The sequence below is a fragment of the Myotis yumanensis genome, unplaced genomic scaffold, assembly GCF_028538775.1.
Source record: "Myotis yumanensis isolate MYYU_CA2020_CCGP unplaced genomic scaffold, mMyoYum1.0.hap1 SCAF_8, whole genome shotgun sequence".
In the NCBI taxonomy this organism is placed as follows: Eukaryota; Metazoa; Chordata; class Mammalia; order Chiroptera; family Vespertilionidae; genus Myotis; species Myotis yumanensis.
In genome coordinates, this window is record NW_027223759.1 from 47,296,661 (window position 1) to 47,318,815 (window position 22,155).

Sequence of the window (22,155 nt, forward strand, 5' to 3'; positions counted from 1 at the left end):
CCATACTGCCTTCCATAGTGGCTGCACCAGTCTGCATTCCCACCAGCAATGCACAAGTGTTCCTTTTTCTCCACATCCTCTCCAGCACTTGTCGTTTGTTGATTTGTTGATGATGGCCATTCTGACAGGTGTGAGATGGTACCTCATTGTTGTTTTGATTTGCATCTCTCGGATGATTAGTGACTTTGAGCATGTTTTCATATGTCTCTTGGCTTTCTGAATGTCCTCTTTTGAAAGGTTTAGATCCTTTGCCCATTTTTTGATTGGATTGTTTATCTTCTTTTTGTTAAGTTGTATGAGTTCCCTATAAATTTTGGAGATTAAGCCCTTATCAGATATGACGTTGGCAAATATGTTTTCCCAAGAGGTGGGTTTTCTTGTTGTTTTGTTGATGGTTTCTTTTGCTGTGCAGAAGCTTTTTATTTTGATGTAGTCCCATTTGTTCATTTTCTCTTTAGTTTCAACTGCCCTAGGAGCTGTATCAGTGAAGAAATTGTTTTGGCATATGTCTGAGATTTTGTTGCCTTTGTATTCTTCTAGAATTTTTATGGTTTCCTGTCGTACATTTAAGTCCTTTATCCATTTTGAGTTTATTCTTGTGTATGGTGTAAGTTGGTGGTCTAGTTTCATTTTCTTGCATATGTCTGTCCAATTTTCCCAACACCATTTATTGAAGAGACTATCTTGGCTCCATTGTATGTTCATGCCTCCTTTGTCAAAAATTAATTGAGCATATTGGTTCAGGCTAATTTCTGGACGCTCTATTCTATTCCACTGATCTATATGTCTGTTCTTGTGCCAGTACCAGGCAGTTTTGAGAACAGTGGCTTTGTAATACAGCTTGATATCTGGCATTGAGATCCCACCTACTTTGTTCTTTCTCAGGAACGTTGCAGCTATTCGGGGTCTTTTTTTATTCCAGATGAATTTTTGGAGAGTTCGTTCTAGATCTTTGAAGAAGGCCATTGGTATTTTAATGGGAAGTGCGTTGAATGTATAGATTGCTTTGGGTAGTATGGACATTTTAATGATGTTGATTCTACCAATCCAAGAACATGGTATGTTCTTCCATCTGTTTATGTCTTCCTCTATCTCTTTTTTCAACGTCCTGTAGTTTTCTGAGTAGAGGTCTTTAACCTCTTTAGTTAAGTTTATTCCTAGGTATCTTAATTTTTTTGGTGCGATGGTAAATGGGATTGTTTTTCTGATCTCCCTTTCTGAAAGATCACTATTGGTGTATAGAAATGCCTCAGATTTCTTGGGGTTAATTTTGTATCCTGGTACATTGCCAAATTCATGTATTAAGTCTAGTAGCTTTTCAATGGAGTCTCTAGGGTTTTGTATGTATAATATCATGTCATCTGCAAATAAGGACAGTTTTACTCCCTCTTTTCCAATTTGGATGCCTTTTATTTCTTCTTCTTGCCTAATTGCAATGGCTAATACTTCCAGTACTATGTTGAACAGGAGTGGTGAGAGTGGGCATCCCTGTCTTGTTCCTGTTCTTAGGGGAAATGGTGTTAGTTTTTGTCCATTGAGTATGATGTTGGCTGTGGGCCTGTCATATATGGCTTTTATTATGTTGAGGTATGATCCTTCTATTCCCACCTTTCTGAGAGTTTTTATCAAAAATGGGTGTTGGATTTTGTCGAATGCTTTTTCTGCATCAATTGATATGACCATGTGGTTTTTTTCTTTCAATTTGTTTATGTGATGTATCACATTTATTGATTTACGGATGTTGTACCATCCTTGCATCTCTGGGATAAATCCTACTTGGTCATGGTGTATGATCCTTCTGATGTACTGCTGGATCCGATTTGCTAAGATTTTGTTGAGGATTTTGGCATCTATGTTCATGAGGGATATTGGCCTGTGATTCTCTTTCATTGTGATGTCTTTACCTGGTTTTGGTATTAGGGTGATGCTGGCTTCATAGAATGAGCTTGGAAGTGTTCCTTCCTCTTGAATTTTTTGTAGTAGTCTGAGGAGGGTAGGTTTTAGTTCTTCCTTGAATGTTTGGTAGAACTCCCCTGTGAAGCCGTCTGGCCCTGGGCTTTTGTTTGCTGGAAGCTTTCTGATGACTGCTTCAATTTCTTCCATAGTTATTGGCCTATTGAGGTTTTTAGATTCTTCCTGATTGAGTTTTGGAATGTTGTATTTTTCTAGGAATTTGTCCATTTCCTCCAGGTTGTCTAGTTTGTTGGAGTAGAGTTGCCCGTAGTATTGTTTAACAATCATTTGTATTTCTGTGGGGTCTGTTGTTATTTCGCCTCTATCATTTCTGATTTGGTTTATTTGGGACCTCTCTCTTTGCTTCTTGGTGAGCCTGGCTAGGGGTTTGTCAATCTTGTTTATCCTTTCAAAGAACCAGCTCTTGGTTTCATTGATTTTCTGTATTGTTTTTTTGGTCTCTATTTCATTGATTTCTGCTCTAATCTTTATTATCTCCTTCCTTCTGCTCACTCTGGGGTTTTCTTGTTGCTCTCTTTCTAATTCTTTGAGTTGTAGAGTTAGATGATTGACTACCATTTTTTCTTGTTTTTTGAGATAGGCCTGTAGAGCTATAAACTTTCCTCTCAGGACTGCTTTCATTGTGTCCCAGAGGTTTTGGATTGTTGTGTTTTCATTGTCATTAGTGTCCAGGATGTTTTTAATTTCTTCTTTGATGTCATCGGTAACCCAATCAATATTTAATAACATGCTATTCAGCTTCCAAGTGTTTGAGTATTTTGGGTTGTTTTTATTGTAGTTTATTTCTAACATTATGCCATCGTGGTCTGAGAAGATGCTTTTTATGATCTCAATCTTCTTGAATTTGTGGAGACTTTGCTTGTGACCCAATATGTGGTCTATTTTTGAATATGTCCCATGAGCACCTGAGAGGAATGTATATTCCGCAGCTGTGGGGTGAAGTGTTCTGAAGATGTCAATTAAGTCCATCTGATCTAGTGAGTCATTTAGGATTGCTGTTTCTTTGCTGAGTTTTTGTCTAGCGGATTTATCCAGTGATGTCAGTGGTGTATTAAAGTCCCCTACTATGATTGTATTGTTGTCGATCTCTCCCCTGATATCTTCCAGAAGTTTTCTTATGTATGTGGGTGCTCCTGCATTGGGTGCATATATGTTTACCAGGGTTATATCTTCTTGTTGTATTGATCCCTTTAGTATTATGAAGTGGCCTTCCTTATCTCTGGTTATGGCCTTCACTTTGAGATGTATTTTGTCAGATATAAGTATTGCTACCCCAGCTTTCTTTTCCTTTCCATTTGCGTGAAAGATATTTTTCCATCCCTTCACTTTCAGTCTGTGTGAGTCCCTTCTAATGAGGTGGGTCTCTTGTAGACAGCAGATGTATGGGTCATGTTTTTTTATCCATTCAACCACTCGATGTCTTTTGGTTGGAGCATTTAGTCCATTTACATTTAAAGTTATTATTGAAAGGTACTTGTTTGTAGCCATTTCTTTTTGTGTGTGTGTGTGTGGCTGTTTTCTTTCTGAGCTTGATATTTCTTCTTTTTACACCAGTCCCTTTAGCATTTCTTGCATGGCTGGCTTGGTGGTGATAAACTCCCTTAGCCCTTTTTTGTCTGTGAAGCTTCTTATTTCCCCTTCAATTTTGAATGATAGCCTTGCTGGATAGAGTATTCTTGGATTCAGTCCTTTGCTTTGCATCACTTTGTAGATTTCCGTCCATTCTTTTCTGGCCTGATGTGTTTCTGTTGAGAAATCATTTGATAATCTAATGGGAGATCCCTTGTATGTTACTTTCCGTCTCTCTCTTGCAGCCTGTAAGATTCTCTCTTTATCCTGCACATTTGCCATGGTAATTATGATGTGTCTTGGTGTGGGTCTTTTCGGGTTCACCTTGTTTGGGACTCTCTGGGCTTGTGTGACTTTTTTCTTCCCCACCTCAGGGAAGTTTTCTGATATTATTTCTTCGAATAGGTTTTCTAATCCATGTTCATCTTTCTGTTGTTCTGGCACCCCTATTATTCGTATGTTGTTTCGTTTCATGTTGTCCCAAAGCTCCCTTAGGCTCTCCTCCTGTCTTTTAATTTTTTTCTCCATTTGCTGTACAGTTTGAGTGTGTTTTGCTTCCTTGTCTTCTAATTCACTAATTCGGTCCTCCGCTTCTCCCAGTCTACTGTTGATACTTTCAATGGAGTTTTTTATTGAAGCTATGTCACTCTTCATTTCTTCTTGGGACTTACTTAAGTTGTTGATTTTTTCATCTGTTTCTTCTAGCTTCTTGCATAAGTAGTTGAGTTTTTCATCTGTTTCTTCTTGCTTCTTGAACATCTGGTGCATGTACTCTAGGAACCTTATTCTGAATTCTTTTTCCGTCATGTTGCATATCTCTGTCTCACTTAGCTGCTTTTCTGGCGAGTCCTCCTTTTCTTTCCTTTGGGGGTTTCTTTGCCTACCCATGTTTGATCTCGCTGACATATGTAGATGTTGAGATGTTCAGTGGCTGCTCCCTGGGTGGCAGGGGCTCCTTGGGTTGTGGTTGCTGCTCAGACGGTTGCGGTAGCAGCTGCTTTCCAGTTGGCAGCAGCTCCTCTGGTGGGTGTTGTTCACAGCTGTGTTGGCTCTTCTGGCTGGTGGGGGGAGGCTTCACGTACAGCTGCTGTTCCACAGACAGAGGGTGTGGTGATCAGGAGGCTGCGGTGATCAGGAGGCTGCTGTTGCTTGGATCTGCTGCGTTGATTTAAAGGCACAAAATACAACAGAGCAAGGCACAACGTACCAGGCACGGTCTGGGAAACGCTCCTCTCTTACCAGCACTGCATGGTCTGGGAAACGCTCCTCTCTTATGGGCACTGCATGGTCTGATCAGTTCCTCAGGATGCCCCCTTTAGTCTCAGTTCTCCGCAATCACAAAATCCAACTCTCAAATCTCCTGGCGCCAGCAAACCCGCAGAACTCCTTACCCTGGTCAGGGTCTGTGTCTGTCCCAAGAGACGCGGCTGTCTGCCATGCGGTCTCCCTCCGACCCTCTGGGCTCAGGTCTGGCAAACTTTCCTGCCCAGATCCCTGGTTTTTAACCTTTCCAGGGGAGGTCTGCCCTTCCTGGCTGCAAACCGTCTCACCAGCTGAGTAAATTTGCCAATTCGGGGTGGGTGTTATTAGTTTCAGCTGCTTACTCCGTTTGCTCCGGGACAAGACCTGGGACGCGTCTGCCTATATCGCCGCCATCTTGCTTCCTACATATTGTTTTTTGTGATTAATCACTATGCTTTAATTATGTTCAATTTGTAACAATGAAATTGGGGGTCACCACAACATGAGGAACTGTATTAAAGGGTCGCAGCATTAGGAAGGTTGAGAACCACGGCTCTAGAGCTTCATAGAACACAATAGGTGATTGTAAGACCAGTTCATCTTTAAAGTCACTTTCCTTCATAATACTTCAAGACCATCAAATTCCCTTCTGTTGTATGATGCATATTTATGTTTTAAACCAGTGAATCTCAGTTTGGGTTCACATCAGAATCACTTGGGAAGAAGTGTTTTAAAATCACATGCTCTGGCCCTGCCCCAGGCTTGGACCTAATGAACCAGAATCTCCAAGGATGGGGCGTGGGCAGAAGTCTATTTTAAAAGCTCCTTAGCATTTAATGCAATCCCTTGTTGAGACCTACTGATTTTAACGAAGTGAATGAAAACAGGTGTTGTTAAATTATTTTGCTACATGTTTGGAGTCACTGGAGAGACTCTAAGACAGTAGCTCTCAAAGTTACCTCCCTATACTGGGAGAGTCCATCATATCTCTTGGGAACGTGTTAGAAATGCGAAGTCATGGGCCCACCCCAGACCTGCCTCACCCAGTCTCTGACAGTAGGGCCTACCAATCTCCGCATTTAATAAGCCCCACAAATGATTCTGAAGCAAGCTTAGGATTAAGAAATTTTTGTAAGTAAAAGCCCTTAACACAGGAGAAGGCACCCCCAGAAACACTCCTGCTGAAACTATTGATTAGCCCCTAGCCCGGTGATGGCGAACCTATGGCGAACCTATGACACCTCTGACACGCGAACTCATTTTTTTGGTTGATTTTTCTTTGTTAAATGGCATTTAAATATATAAAATAAATATTAAAAATATAAATCTTTGTTTTACTGTGGTTGCAAATATCAAAAAATTTCTATATGTGACACGGCACCAGAGTTAAGTTAGGGTTTTTCAAAATGCTGACACGCCGAGCTCAAAAGGTTCGCCATCACTGTCCTAGCCTGACTCCGCTGCTCTTTGCTTCTGGAGTTCATATCGTCTTTTCCATTTGGTTTCTTAGATCCATCACTGTTCATTTTTAGCCCAGGGATTTGACTCTGGAAATATCAGAATATTTCCTTCCCTTTAGAGAACTGTAATTAGCATACATTATATTTTCGCAGTGGCATCCTTACATTTTTCTTGCCACCTTTTTTTTTTCTTTTTTAAAAAATATATTTTTATTTATTTCAGAGAGGAAGGGAGAGGGAGAGAGAGAGATAGAAACATCAATGATGAGAGAGAATCATTGGTTGGCTGCCTCCTGCATGGCCCATACTGGGGATTGACCTCGCAACCTGGGCATGTGCCCTGACTGGGAAATCGAACCCTGACCTCCTTGTTCATAGGTCAATGCTCAACCACTGAGCCACACCGGGTGGGCACCTTCTCTTTTCTTGTTAATAACTAACCATGTTTTGTTTTTACTTAATGAATCTTGAAAAATATCTTAAGCATATGTAACTTTCAAAGAAGAAGTACTTAGGAAGTTGCTTCTTTCTATAAGATAAAGTGCCCATAGCTAGTAAAATTAAACTTTGGAGAGGTGGAGACACAGCCACATTAAAAAATGACCAACACTATTTTATTGTGTTGCACTTGCCTTTCATAGCAAATAATTCTATTAACTGTACTTCCAAGAACCAGCTCTTGGATCTGACCTCCCTCTCCCCCACATAACCAACATCATTAAAAGTCTCTCCTCTTGCTCCCTGTGTGTGGTACAAAGGAAGAAGGGAATCAAACAGCCCAAGACCTCCTTGTGAAAGGAGAACACACATGTGTGTTGAGTTCACTGACTTCCTGGTACATGCATAGAGGACCATGCTCCTGTACCAAATAACTAAGGGACCTGGGTTCTACCCTTGGGTTCCACAAAGGTGCACCTGCACCAGCTGGTGGTCTGACTCTGGATAACAAAATGAATCTGTGTTGGAATGTGAGATGTCAACTTTAAATGTAATTGATGAGGGAATTCAGGAAGGCGAGTCCATCATTGTGTAAAACTTCATGCTCTGGAGGCTCAATGACAACTGATGTCAGAAGGACAAGCAATGGCCTCTTGACTGAGGCTAAGAGCTCATGCATGTCCAATACTGTCCTCACTCTGTGCTCCATCCACAGAGACCCTTTATTCAGGCCCCAAACCTACCATGCTCTTTTCTGACTCAGACTCTTCCCTTGTGAATGCCTCTTCTGACCCCTTATCCCCAAGATATATCACCTACCCTCAGTAGATGCTTTCATAGCATATCTCCTTTGTGACTCTTTCACAGTTGAATAGATAATTTGTAAAGTCCATTTCTCTGCTAGAAAGAGAGTTCCATGAGGACAAGGACTGTGGCTTTCTTGTTTCCCAGTGATGCTGATGTCTAGCACAGCACTGTGGTGTATTCCAGATACTCAAGATATACCAGTATTTGTCTATTGGTGAATTGAATGAACAAATGAATGGCTGAATCAAGCAAATGTGGTACAGACATATGGGCATTTTATAGAAATTGACATTATGTTCTACTCTTAAACCTGTGTTTTTATTTTTCTGTCTTTTGTTTTAGTGAGTGTTCCCTGTGAGTCACCACACCGTTTCCGGTGTGACAACAATCGCTGTATTTATAGTCACGAGATGTGCAACCATATGGATGACTGTGGAGATGGAAGTGATGAGAAAGCGGAAAACTGTAAGTCAGAAGAAAGAAGGGAAAACTAAGGACCCAAAATTGTCTGCAATCTTCAAAATGAACCTCTGGGATTTCAGTTTGTTCTGTAGAGGCTTGAGCTGCACCCATGACTGCAGATCTCTGCCGACATAATTGTTTATACCAGACCTTGTAAACATGCATTACTCAGATGCAACCCTTCCCCACTTACTCCTTCCTCATTTGAGCGAGCTGTTGGCAAGTCCCTTCTAATTTTTGTCTTTGTTTGAATATTCGGTTCTTATTTCTCTCCTCTTTTCTCTTAAGAAAATGGAAACAAACACGAAATACTGGTTGAGTCACACTCACAGATTAATGGTTTATTTGTTTTTAAAGATGAGGCTTGGTCACTCTTCAGGCTAGAGTTATTAATTGTTAATCTATGACTGTGAACTTATCAATGCAAAGCTGAAAAGACTGTGTGAAATATGGCAACACTGGTGTTAGCTTGTCTGATATTCTTTAAAATGAAAATTTATTGCTCAGAAGAGAAAAATGATGAATTGTTTTAAGATAGAAGTTTCAAACTGGCTGAATTTAATGTTTTTAATATTGAAAAACCTGTGCTTTTACATTTTGAGAATGTTTTAAAATCTGTCCATTGAACAGGAGAGTTGATTAATTATCTGGGCAATTTAATTTATCTAGGAAAAAGTCAGTAAGAAAATTATTTCCCCTGACTCCAGTTACTTTTTCCCTAAAAGAATATCTTCTGGGAAAATTTATATAAATGCCTAATTTTTCTATTTTCCGGCCCTTGTATTAATGTGGCCTTAGAATGCTCATGGCCAGCTTGCATCCCAGAGAGGATGGTGTACTAGAGAGGACTCTGACACTATTGCCAAGTTCACTTGTTCTCCTTGTTTTCAGAAAAGATGAACATGTGGTTATAACATTGTTGACATGTTTTTTTGAGGCATAGCACAATAGGATGAAAACTTGAAGCTAAAACTTTTTTTTTTTTTTACAATTTGATCACCTTTTCCTGTCCCACTTCATCTACTACAAATGTCATTTTTTAATGGAGCAAGATATTTGTAGCATGTGGTCAAATTCAAGAGTGGAAAAAAGAGGTAGTAAATACTTATTCTCCCCAAGGAGCAGGACATCAGTCAGAGGAATCATTGCTAGCCGTCACTCTAGGCAACATTTCAATGGCTTCACATAGCAGGGGGTTATTTTTCACTCATGTAAAGTTTGATGAAGGTCAGGAAACCCTCCTTCATCCAGTAATTATGCCATCTGGGTGCTGGGACAGGAGAGAGAGAAGTGGAGGAGGCACACAGGTTCTTAGTTTCCTGCGCCTGGAAGTGACAGACATCTCTTGTGTTCACAGTCCTTTGGCTGGAACTGCAAAGGAGACTGGGAAACGCAGGGAAATGCATGGATATTTAGTGAACACCAATTATTTCTACTATAATGTGTCCTTGTGCCACTAAAAATCCCTTTTTGCTTATCTTCCTACACTTGGAGAATACCCTTAACCTCTCCCCAAGGGACATAACTCATGGTCCCATCAATAACTGAAATCCAGGAGCTCTGGGTACTGGGCAGTAGTCATGCCACCAATTCTGGATGTGATTGCTTTTGGTCTGGAGACCCATAAACCAATAGACCAACTTTATTTGTACCCCCACCGCCTTCCCCCCAATAGACAATGCTACAACAGGGGCAGCATAATAGAAATAAATATTCACATTGGGGAAGGAAGAATTAGAGACTCATTGTAGTCGCCAGTCCTAAGAATTCTGAAAAGCCACTGGGCTAAGGTGACACTTTGGCCCAGGACAGTCCTGATTTATGCCTGTTGTCCTGGTGGGATTATCGAGAGTGCCCCTTTCACTCTCAAAAGCACACTGACTTGGAGAGCAAATGACTTGATTACCCTCTGAGGACATTATGAGGGCTCCCACTATGGGATCGAAGGAGGTTCATTGATGAGTCATAGCTGTGCTCTGGAAGGAGCACCTGTGTCCACTGCTTCTTACTGTTTCTGCCTCCACCCTTTGGGAGGGTTTCCTTGTCTATTGTCCTTTTCAAACGAAGAGGGAGTGGAAATATGCCCTTCTTAGGTGCTGCACAGCTTTCTCAGCCCACTCCCTGACTATAGAAGGTTCAGGGCCCAAGAGCTTTTTGAGTCTCAATCACAGTATTTTGTTTTATTTGGTCATGTATTTCTCTCAGAAACTGAGCAGGCTTTGGATCTACCAGTATTTGCCAATAACCTCACTCAGTGTTTCTTATGAGACATAGTTCTTGAATCTGCTTTGTTTCTTTGCTTTGTTTCCCTCATGCACCTTCGCCTCAACTGTTTGTCAGTTACATTCAGGCTGTCGTGAAAAATGAATGGGCAGTCATTTCATCCAACCGAGCTTTTACTGGGCCTTTGTGTCTCAAAGCCTTTTAAACTTTAGACTCTTATTGTTTGGGATATAAAAGCAATCAGCTTTTCCCATACTCCAAATTTCTGGACTTTTCTTTCTTTCAGTTCTGATTGTAAATCAACCACTTCTTCCCTGAGCTTATTTCTTTCTTATACTGCCTTGCCAGACTCAGGTAATGGCAAGCAGTGTATATCACTAACCCTCTGTTTTCCAATATCTTTCCTGAGACTGACAAGTGCAGCTAGCACGTGGTCTGCCTTCCAATGTTTCCAGGGTGACAGCCTTACCATTGCATAACCCAGGTCTCCATCTCTCCTGCCTCCAACATCAGTGTCCTCATTGCTTGCCTCCTGATTGTGAAGCCAAGACCAGATAGTTGATGTTTTGTTAAGAGGCCGCCTCAAACACATGGCTTTCAGGGTTGCCAAAGGGGCCGAAGGTTGGGGGTTGGGGGCACGTGAGCTTTCAATTGCTTCAGCCCAGGATGACCCGTGCCACTTCCAACTCAGAATCTATTGACCAAAACTAGTCACATGGTCCTAACATAATTGCAAGGGAGACTGGGAAATGTTGGGAAGCATGAGGTTATTGGTGAGTAGCCACTGTCCCTCCCATAGAGGGAAGCCTCTTGTTTCACAGAAGAAAAAGTTCTGACTTTAATTTGTTCTTAAATTACAGGTGTAGGTCCGACCCCGAGACCTTGTGCAGAAGATGAATTTAAGTGCAGCAACAAGCAATGCATTTCACAGCACCTTGCATGCGATGATGTTGATGACTGTGGTGACCAGTCTGATGAAACAGGTTGCAGTAAGTAAAGACTTATTTTTATATTTCATTGTGTCAATTCAGGTTTACCTAGTGAAAGCATGAATAACATAAAGTAGATGGTAGCTGCATGTTTCTCTTTAACTGACTTTGTGCGTTGAGCTGCATTCAAGCCCACAGCCGCCTGTTACTGAGCACTTACTCTATACCAGTCACAGTGCTACACACTACATGTGCTATCTCATTTCATTCTTTTAACAATCCTATGAGCTCTCTCTCCTTCTCTCTCTCCTTACGAATGAGAAGCCCAACTTTGAGGTTTTTTCCATTTGCAGTACAGTTTGAGTGTGTTTTGCTTCCTTGTCTTCTAATTCACTAATTCGGTCCTCCGCTTCTCCCAGTCTACTGTTGATACTTTCAATGGTGTTTTTTATTGCAGTTATGTCGCTCTTCATTTCTTCTTGGGACTTACTTAAGTTGTTGATTTTTTCATCTGTTTCTTCTAGCTTCTTGCATAAGTAGTTGAGTTTTTCATCTGTTTCTTCTTGCTTCTTGAACATCTGGTGCATGTACTCTAGGAACCTTATTCTGAATTCTTTTTCCGTCATGTTGCATATCTCTGTCTCACTTAGCTGCTTTTCTGGCAAGTCCTCCTTTTCTTTCCTTTGGGAGTTTCTTTGTCTACCCATGTTTGATCTCACTGACATGACTAGTTGTTGAGTCGTTCAGTGGCTGGACCCTGGGTGGCAGTGGCTGCTCCCTGGGTGGCAGTGGCTCCTCTGGCTGTGGTTGCTCCTTGGGCGGTTGTGGTAGCAGCAGCTCCTCTGTTGATAGCAGAGCCTCTGGTGGGTGCTGTTCACAGTTGTGGTGGCTCTTCTGGCTGGTGGAGGGAGGCTTCACACACAGCAACTGTTCCCCAGGCAGAGCGTGTGGTGATCAGGAGGCCGCTGTTGCTTGAATCTTTCCGTGGAGGGGTGCAGGTCTCCTCTGGCCTCTTGCAGTCGCGCTGCTTGCGAGTCGTTGCCTCCGGGTTAGTAGCCGATCTCTGGATGCCGGTAACCGCTTCCCAAGATGGCGCGGTCTCGCCGCTGCGCTGGCGCCCAGGGGGAAGTTTCAGCCTCAATCTCTAACCATCCGCATTTTTTAGGAGTTCTCTGTCTTTCCTGGCTGCAGACCGTCTCTCAGCTGAACCTCCCCAGCTTGATCGGGCTGATTGTTACCCGTTTCAGCTGCTTGCCCCTATCTGCTCCGGGACAAAGCACCAACACGTCCGTCTAAGCCTCCGCCATTTTTTCTTCCCCAACTTTGAGGTTAAATGAAGTGGCCATGTCTTTCTCTCAATAAGAGGTTGAGCTAGGCTTTGAACTGACTCCGATCTACCTATCTGCAGACTACTTCTTTTTTTAAAATATATTTTTATTGATTTCAGAGAGGGAGAGGGAAAGAGAAATAGAAACATCAATGATGAGAGGGTCATTAATCGGCTGCCTCCTGCACACCCCCTACTAGGGATTGAACCTGCAACCCGGGCACATACCCTTGACCAGAATCGAACCTGGGACCCTTCAGTCCACCGGCTATGAAGCTCTATCCACTGAGCAAAACCGGCTAGGGCTGCAGAGTACTTCTTCCTAGTTCACTGGTTGCCTCTCAGCTACATATTTTGTTTGTCTTCACATTTTTTTCATTTTAAGCCAAATGCAGTATCCTTGGCACTTAGGGGAAAAGCTTCTAAGGGTAGTTGGTAAAGATGAGAATGTCACAGGGGACCTTGGAAGGAAACATTTATTTTTATTTTTAAAGTAGAGGGAGAAGTTTGTGCGGGAAAAAGATGACGAACACAATCAAGGGATGATTCTATCTCAATATTGTCATGGAAATGTTGGAATGTTATGTTAATAATTCACACTTTTGTAGTCCTTTATAGTTTTTAGGAAATGCTTTCACATATATTATTTAATTTGTCACTCAAGTTAGCCCCATTGGGTCGCTGCTATTATGTCTCTCTATATAATAAGGCTCAGAGAGCATAAGTAACGTGCTTGAAGTCACATAGAGTGACAGAGGCAGAGCCTGAACAGTCCCATGACTCCAGGCTAGGAGAGCTGCCCTTTAGTTCCTCTGCCATTTGCTGTGCCCCTTTGGGCAACTACTGACTTCTCCAGGCCTTGGTTTCTTTTTCTTTTTTTAAATCCTTACCTGAGGATGTTTTTCCATTGGTATTTTTTAGAGAGAGTAGAAGGGAAAGGGAGAGACAGAGAGAAACACCGATATAAGAGAGACACATCGATTGACCCCAACCAGGGTCGGGGGCCTGTAACTGAGTTTCATGCCCTTGATTGGAATGGAACCCGGACCCTTCAGTCCATAGGCTGATGTTCTATTTAGTGAGCCAAACCAGCTTGGTTTCTTTAGAGGGAAAAGGAGGGAGTTCTTCAAACTCTAGGAGCCCGTGTCTTAGTCACCTTAGTGCCACATGCTTTCAACTTCTTGGGCTTTAATCACTTTTTCCTGAGGCATCCCAGAGACTTATTGGCAGCTTTGTTCCTATGTTGAGCAAAGGGGTATGGGTAACCAGCCATATGAAGTTGACTTGCCCTTTATTTCATGTACTTTCTCAGTGGGGTTTGGAGTTTTTGTTTTTGTTTTGTTTATAGTGAAGTTTTTGATTATGTACATTTAAAAAGTATGAACATGACAGGATTTGCAAGGGAGCAATTGTTTTGGAAATTTTTTAACCTCCTGGAGCCCCTAATCATATACAGATTTTGGAGCTGGGAGGAAATTACAGAGTCTAATCATGCACATGAGACTTAGGTTATATGATAGGGTCCAGTGTATCTATGTTAATAAAAATAGGTCACATTTATTTAGCAATGTAGAGGAGGCATCAGAACCTGTTTTACAGAAATTTAAAAGATAATAAGGGAATACTGTGAGGAACTTCATGTCAACAAATTCAACAACTTAGGTTAAATGGACAAATTCTTGGAAAGACAGAAAACACTAAAGCTGACTCCAGAGGAAATAGAAAATCTGAAAAGACTTATTTATCAATGTGTAGTTATTAAGAGTTCAGACTTTATTATAAGGCTTTCATGTGTACAACTTTGAAGTATGAACTCCAAGGGCAGCATTCCATTGAATGCCATTGTGCTTTATTTTGTGGCTATTTTTCTTTTTTGAAACTCCATGATTTTAGTTTATTTAAACCACATATATAGTCACTGTACCCTAAGGGACTCTGAGAAGTGATGAAGTTCACCTCTTTGCCTACTGTAGAAGATAGAGAAAAATCTGCTTGAGTGGATAAAAAAGATGCTGTACATTTGTACTATGGAATACTATGCAGCTCTATAAAAGAGTGATCTCTTACCCTTTGAGACAGCATGAAGGGACTGGAGAATATTATGCTAAGTGAATTAAGCAAATCAAAGAAAGGCAAGTATCACATGATCTCACTCATATATAGAATCTAATGAACAAAATAAGCTGATGAACAAAATAGATCCAGAGACATGAAGCATGGAACAGACTGACGAATCTCAGAGGGAAGCTGAGGGGGGTAGGGGCTGGGGGAGAAGGAGGTAGAGAGAGATTAACCAGAGCACTTATATGCGTATATATATCCCATCAACACAGGCAATAGTGTGGTGAAGGCCTGGGGGTGGGGAGGGAGAGATGGGATGGAGGGGGGTCAATGGTGAAAGAAAAGGGGACGTCTGTAATACTTTCAACAATAAAGATACATTTTTAAAAAACCTATTTGGATTTGAAAGAATTGAGCCAGGAGATACCACAGTCTCTTTGACTAAAATATTAAGCCTGTGATGAAGACACATTTCATTTCAGAAGTAGATGAAACTTGAATCCTTTATGGAGAAAACCACCTTTCCCATCGCAAACTCCCCCACCCCCCTTATCACTCACTATGTTTATCTTTGTCAGCTTCCCTGTAATGAAGACTCAGGATAAAACAAGCAAACTGATAAGAATGACAAGAATGAAAGCCAGATAGCTTGGACAGATACTTGCAGAGACAAGAACTGGGGACAATGATGAGCAACAAAGTGTCCTGAGTAGAGTCCTAACTATTAAAAGGCTATCCTGGAGGATCTGGGCCCTAGAACAGCAGGAATACTGAGTCATTCATATGGGCCCTACAAAGATAAACTATTAGATGATTATTTTTATTATGAAAGTTATATAATCCAGAAAATATATTAACAATCAAAAGTAAAAATCACGTGAATCACATCATAAGAGAGAACTAATCTCCAAATTTATTGTACTTTTGTGTACATGTGCAAAAAAGTATTTCTTAATATTTAAAAATTTTAAAGAACTATTTTATACTAAATAATATTACAATCTTTTTCTCCATTTTTACTATAGGTATTTCCCAGATCAAAAGTATCATTTGAAACCATGAATTTTATTGATTACATTGCAATCCATTTTGTAGATAATCATAAATAATAAACATTGATTCTAAAATGAATGTTTAGTTTCACTGTTAATATCTCTGAAACCAGGATACATCTTACAATTGATAACATGCCATAGTGTAAGTCCCAGATCTTTTCTGTTTTAGTGTTGCATAAAATAATGGTGCATTAGAGGTACCTTAGATTTGATAAAATACAGTACACCGTAATTTATTCCCTATTGTTAAATGGACATTCAAGTTGCCTTCAAAATTTTCTCATTATAATATTGTAATCCTTAAACATAAATCATAGTGCATATGTTTTTTCCTTCTTGAGAGAAAAATTTATTAATGTGGAACAACTGGGTAAAAGTATGAATATTTTGAAATCCTTGATATATACATATTGCAAAATTCCTTTCCATGTATATCAATTTGTTGTTCTATTAGCATACATATGACTAACTTATGTATTTTATTGTGCTCTGGCTAAAACTTATTTAGCAATGAATAGTTGTGATTGGTCTGGTTTATACCTTCCATTCGTAATATTGTGATTTTGTTTTTCAGATAAAGGAAAAGAAAGATCATGTGCTGAAAATCTATGTGAACAAAATTGTACCCAATTAAGTGAAGGAGGATTTATCTGCTCCTGTAGACCTGGGTTCAAAGCCAGTATTTCAGACAGAAACTCCTGTGATGGTAGAATATATTTCCTCCAATTCCTATTAGGAGAGCCTTATCCTTTTTATGTTCTTTACTCATTCTCTATTATTAAACCACCATTTAATTCCCTGAATGGGACTAAACTCATTGTTCTAGCTCATTAAAGTACTTGGGTGCACCTGTAATTTTACTGTTAGGGGTGGTGATCCGTTCTCAATCTGGTTATATGTTATAAAGTAATTAAATATATATAGATGACAAATATCAAGATATATTTTCCTCATTAAATTTTTGGGTTGTGAGAAAACACACAAAAATTCAGGGATCCAAGTGCTTTTTTTCCCTATACTATCTTATCAGTGCTTAGCAGGGTGCTAGGCAGATAGCTCATCCTTAGTAATATCTGTGAAATTGATATGACTTATGAATGCTTCAGTGATGATGGCGGTTTATTGTATCACTATGTGAGATCAAATTATTTTAACAAGCAACAAGTCTTAATTTTTTGTCTTAAATCGAACAACATATATATTACACACCTACTTATGTCAGACATGAATTTAAAGATATAGTCAGAAGATAGCTCTTCAAGCTATTAAGTTATGAGTATGATTTTAAGTTTCTTTTATTATTTGAATTTACTGTTTCTAACACATGAAGTGCCATACTCAGATGACTGGAAGAGTTATTTTGAAAGCTAAAGCTTAAGAACTCAATTGAAAAACCAAATCAATTACTCCCATTTCTGAAGCTAGTTGGCAGAGGGGAAGTGGTGATGACAACCTCTCCTTCCCCAAAGGGAAATGTTTGTTCTGCTTCAGTTTAAACCCTGTTTTCATTGCTTACCAGCTTTGAGACTTTGGGTTTAAGAACAATCCATACCTCATAGAGTCTTTCTGGATGATTAAATAGGAGGAGAAATATGGAAAGTGTTCTACAAACGTTGGTATCTGCTTGTTGTTTTCATCTGCAGTCTTTTCAGTCCTCATTGTTTGTGAATATGGATTTAAACAGAAGCAGGGTTTCTAAAGAATGGATGGGAGCAGATGTTGCATATTTGGTTTTATTTTGCCTACAGACATTAACGAGTGTGAGCAATTTGCGACGTGTCCACAGCACTGCCAAAACACTAAAGGAAGTTATGAGTGTTACTGTGCCGAAGGCTTCAGATCCTTTAGTGGCATCCATGGAAATCGGTGTGAAGCTGATGGTATGATGGGCTCATGTCAGGATTGATTGACTCTCAGAGAAATAAATGCTGATGAGTACAATATACCAGAAAATAAATTTTAGAGTGAAAGTCTTATTTTTAATTCATCAGTGACTTATCTTCCAACACCCATCCTGTCTCTTCTCCTCTTTCCTCCCTTGCTAGATTAAAACAAAAATTACAATTTCCCAACAAATAATTAGGGAATCAAATAAGAGTTAGGTGTTACTTTTTATTCTGGACTTAGGCTCTTGTCCACCTTGATAAAAACTTCAGAAGGTAGAAAAGATGTCACCTTCCAGAAGATTCAAACAATAAAAGCATTCTTATAGGATGGTCAATAATATAAGGAAATTAATGAAGCTCTCCAACTTCCACTCCACTGAGATCAATGTTTGAGGCCCTGTAATTCAATATGGATCACACAAAAAAAGTCACATTCAATTGGGGAACATCAAAGAAACCTTGTTGACATATCGCTATTTTATTGTTCATGGACTAGTGATCACAGACAGAAAGAATGTGCCAGAAAACCTGGCACATTCAAAATTTCAATCATTACTTCTGCATTTTAGTTAATTCAAGTATCTGAGAACCAGTCTTACAAAAAGCAGTAACAAGTACTAGATAGAAATGTACAAAAGAGAAAGATTGTTAGGTTAGAAATATTATAGTCCAAATTTCCAAGGGTCTGATTGAAATCAGTATATCCCATTTAAGGGGTATAGGATTTCATGATCTTATGGATTTGAATTTAAAGTTTGTACTAAGGTTTAAGGAATTTGATAAAAAAGTGACATTTTACTTTGAAAATTAAAGGTGAAATGACTGTTTAATTTCTTCATACAAGTTGGGCTTTTATTGCATACATTTGACTACCATACTTAAGTGTTTTACCCTATAAACATTTTTGATACTGAATGAAAATGAGGGCAAAGGCATTTGAACAGTTGGTCTGGTAATTAAGCAGCAAATTTAAAAAGTGGTTCAATCTTTTAAGGAGATGACTGAAATACATTAGAATATTTATATAGGACATAATAATGTCAAGATAGGAAATTTATAAAATAAACTTCCATAAGTTACTTAAATTAAATTTGATTGACATTAGGCAAGTATATAAAATAAAACATTTTAGACACTGCAACTCAGGATCACCATTAAAATAGCTGCTTTAGGTAAAAAAAAAAAAATTAAATCAAGAACAAGCTGTTTTTTGTCATTAGCTAGGAGCTAAATTGAGTCATGGAGCTGATTACCTGCTAAAAGAATCATAAAATCTGTCAGTAAAGAGTTAGGAATGAGGACTTTCTGGTAAACTTTTAGTAAGACTATACATAATTGTATTTCTTCTGTGAGACTGAATGTCTACCATCTTGTCTGTTTTATTGCTGGTGAATAAAGAAAAAAAAAATAGTGGAAAAGAGGACACTTCCTAGGGAGTCTCAGTCTTACCTTGCTCTAAACTGTTGTCCACTGAGGACAAAGAATAAAGAATGGATAATGCCCCTAATAGAAATGCTAGCTTTCCACCTGAATAGAGATAAAGATGTCCGCAGTCATGGATTTTGCATGGATAGAGCTATCTATCCAACTGGATTAGCAGAGATAGATTGCTATAAAACCTCATTTTTTTAAAAGGGGGGAGGATACCTGCTATTTTATAACCTATTTTATATATATAAAAAGTTCAGATAGATAACAAACAGATAAAGCAGCCCTTCATTTGTTTGTAGGTGACCCCCCTTTGTTGCTACTTCCTGAAAACGTGCGAATTCGAAAATATAATCTCTCATCTGAGAAGTATGCAGATTATCTTGAAGAACAAGAACATATTCAGGCTATCGATTATGATTGGGATCCCGAGGGCATAGCTCTCAGTGAGTATGAACTTGGGCATTTGTCATTGATATTAATGGAATTAATTGACTTATAAGGTGTTGAACTTCGGGGATTTATTTGTAATGAGTCAATTTTGTTGTGTGAGTGGAAGCAGAAGCTTATTCTATCCAGCATGGACACCTTCTATCCAGATACCTTAGCATGGCCATGGTCCCAGCCAACCTTTCCCAAGTTCTCACTGAACCTTTTCCCATCCCTGGGGATTATCCTTTCAGGACCATTCATAGCCCTTTGTTTAATATCACCTTGTCTTTGCTCACACAGATCTTGTTCTTCCCCACTGTTATACACTTGGAAGATTTCTACTGAAACTTCAAAGACCCAATTCAGATGTCACCTCCTCTGTGACAACTTCCGTAATTCCTCCAGCACAGTTTTGTTATTGGTCACCTCTGAACCAGTAACATTTTATACATGCTTTTCCTAAAGCACGGGTTACATTGAGTTATAGTTATTTGTCCACATATTTTTCTCCCAACCTCTTTCTTAACCATGTGCTCTTTGGAACCAGAGGTTGAATCTAATTCATGTCTACATGCCTAGCACCTGACCAAACATCTAGTAAAGTATACATGGTAGGTGCTCAAAAAACTTAATTTAATGAATGAAAAATTGAATAATGCTTATGTGGACCCTTTCATGTCTCTGAATGTTGTATGGGACATGGTCATGGGGCGGCAGTCAGGAAACATGCCTTCTATGCCTGTCTCCCTCATCTACTAGCTTTGTAACAGTTCTCTGGACCGCCATTTCTTTTCTTTTCTTTTTTTTTTAAAATAACTTTTATATATTTTTAAAAATATCTTAATGATTTTTTTTTACAGAGAGGAGGGGAGAGGGATAGAGAGTTAGAAACATCAATGAGAGAGAAACATCGATCAGCTGCCTCCTGCACACTCTCCACTGGGGATGTGCCTGCAGCCAGGGTACATGTCCTTGACTGGAATCGACCTGGGACCCTTCAGTCCACAGGCTGACGCTCTATCCACTGAGCCAAACTGGTTAGGGCTGGATCACTATTTCTTATTTGTAAAGTAAGAGCAGAAATCTCATTCTGCCTGCCTGCCTCTGAGAGTTGTGTTGAAGATCAAATGAAATCATAGATATGAAGATGCTTTGCAAACTATCAATAACTGGGCAATGTACAATTTGTTATTATGTTTTCACACAGTTATGCAATACAATAAACTTTTTAAGACTAGTATATACCTAGGAAAGTATATGCCTTAAAAAGTCACAATTGTCCTATGCTTTTCAAAATGTCTGCTGCCTACTGTCTTTTAGTCTGTACATAAAATAAGACTTCACATCTGCATGGCTCCTTGATTGTCACTGTTACTTTGTATGATTTCAAACTCTCAACAGCCTGCCCCTGGTTATCTATATGTTCTATTTTGGAAATTAGAACTTGATCCTAATGAGAGTAAATAGGCTCTTGACTGAAATATGTTTTAATGAATTACCTTTAAATAAAAACAATTAAGTCTGTATCAGTATTACCAATTGAAGCATGTGTAGCTAATAGCTATTCAAGTATGAGAGGTTTTGAGGTTTGATCATATGGGTGTAATTGAATTATTACTAATATAGGAACAATGAGGAGGTATAGATGTCAATAAATGAACAGTACTTCATCTAACTAGACCCCAGGTTCTCTCTTACCTGATGTTCTTAACATGAAACTGACGTGTGTGTCTTGCCTCTGCAGGTGTCATATATTACACTGTGCTAGGGCATGGCTCTAATTTTGGTGCTATCAAACGTGCCTACATCCCCAACTTTGAATCTGGCAGTAACAACCATGTGCAAGTAATTGACCTGGGCCTGAAATACATAATGCAGCCAGATGGATTAGCAGTGGACTGGGTTGGAAGGTAAGTTTAGTGTATATTCCCCTATTGCTCCTTCTATTTACCTGGTCAGAGCTCCTTCCTGTTCTCCTGGGCACATGAGTTAAGCTGGATCCGGATATGGGTACATTTAGCCACTGGTGCAGCTGGAGAATGCCTGGGCTTGCTCTAGCCCCAGCAACCACCTCTGCTTACACCAATGTGTCCTATAAATATTATCATTTACTTTATACTAGAGGCCTGGTGCACGGATTCGTGAACCTGTGGGGTCCCTTGGCCTGGTCTGTGGGGTTTGGGCAGAAACTGGCTCTCTGACATCCCCTGATGGGTCCCGGATTGCGAGAGGGTGCAGGCCAGGCAGAGAGACCACACTGGTGCACGATCAGGGCTGGGGAGGGACCTTGGGAGGACTCCAGGGCGTGTCCAGCCCTTCTCGCCTAGTCCCATTTGGCAGGACCCCAGCAGCAAGCTAACCTACCAGTTGGAGCATCTGCCCCCTGGTTGTCAGTGCGCGTCATAGTGACTGGTTGAACGGTCGGACACTTAGCATATTAGGCTTTTATTATATAGGAGGATGTGCCTTGAAAGAGTCTGGGAAAGAACAAAGGTGAAGACTCTATATTTATATCTAGGAGAACATTTTTGCCAACAGTGTTCTGGATCCCAAAATTATCTTGTAGTATGGCAGAACTATTCATTTTGTGAAGAAATGGGACATATTCACAATTCTCCCAGCAAAGCAGTTGGGATGAAACATTTTTCTCCATGGTAATTATTTCAGGGAGGAAAAATCCACACCTTGTGTTTTGGGCAGACTGTGTTGTCTAAACAGATTGGAAATTTGACTTTGCTGTAATCTTTGGGTTGTTTGTTAATAGAGATATTGGCTCCATTGTTCTCTTTTAGATTTTCTAGAACCCCAGGGAGCAGAGCCACATATTTTGGATAGTTTATCATAAGGTAGATGCATGGATGC

General features: G+C 39.9%; 1 protein-coding gene across 1 annotated transcript in view; it reads left to right on the forward strand.

The window, feature by feature from the left end:
• Positions 1 to 22,155, forward strand: part of LRP2 (LDL receptor related protein 2) — a 213,557-nt gene that overhangs the window by 172,866 nt on the left and 18,536 nt on the right. The window contains exons 62-67 of the mRNA XM_070423495.1: positions 7,833 to 7,955; positions 11,036 to 11,164; positions 16,122 to 16,253; positions 17,296 to 17,427; positions 19,164 to 19,307; positions 21,038 to 21,203. Of these exons, the coding sequence (XP_070279596.1) occupies positions 7,833 to 7,955; positions 11,036 to 11,164; positions 16,122 to 16,253; positions 17,296 to 17,427; positions 19,164 to 19,307; positions 21,038 to 21,203 (826 nt within the window). The remainder of the gene's footprint in view (positions 1 to 7,832; positions 7,956 to 11,035; positions 11,165 to 16,121; positions 16,254 to 17,295; positions 17,428 to 19,163; positions 19,308 to 21,037; positions 21,204 to 22,155) is intronic.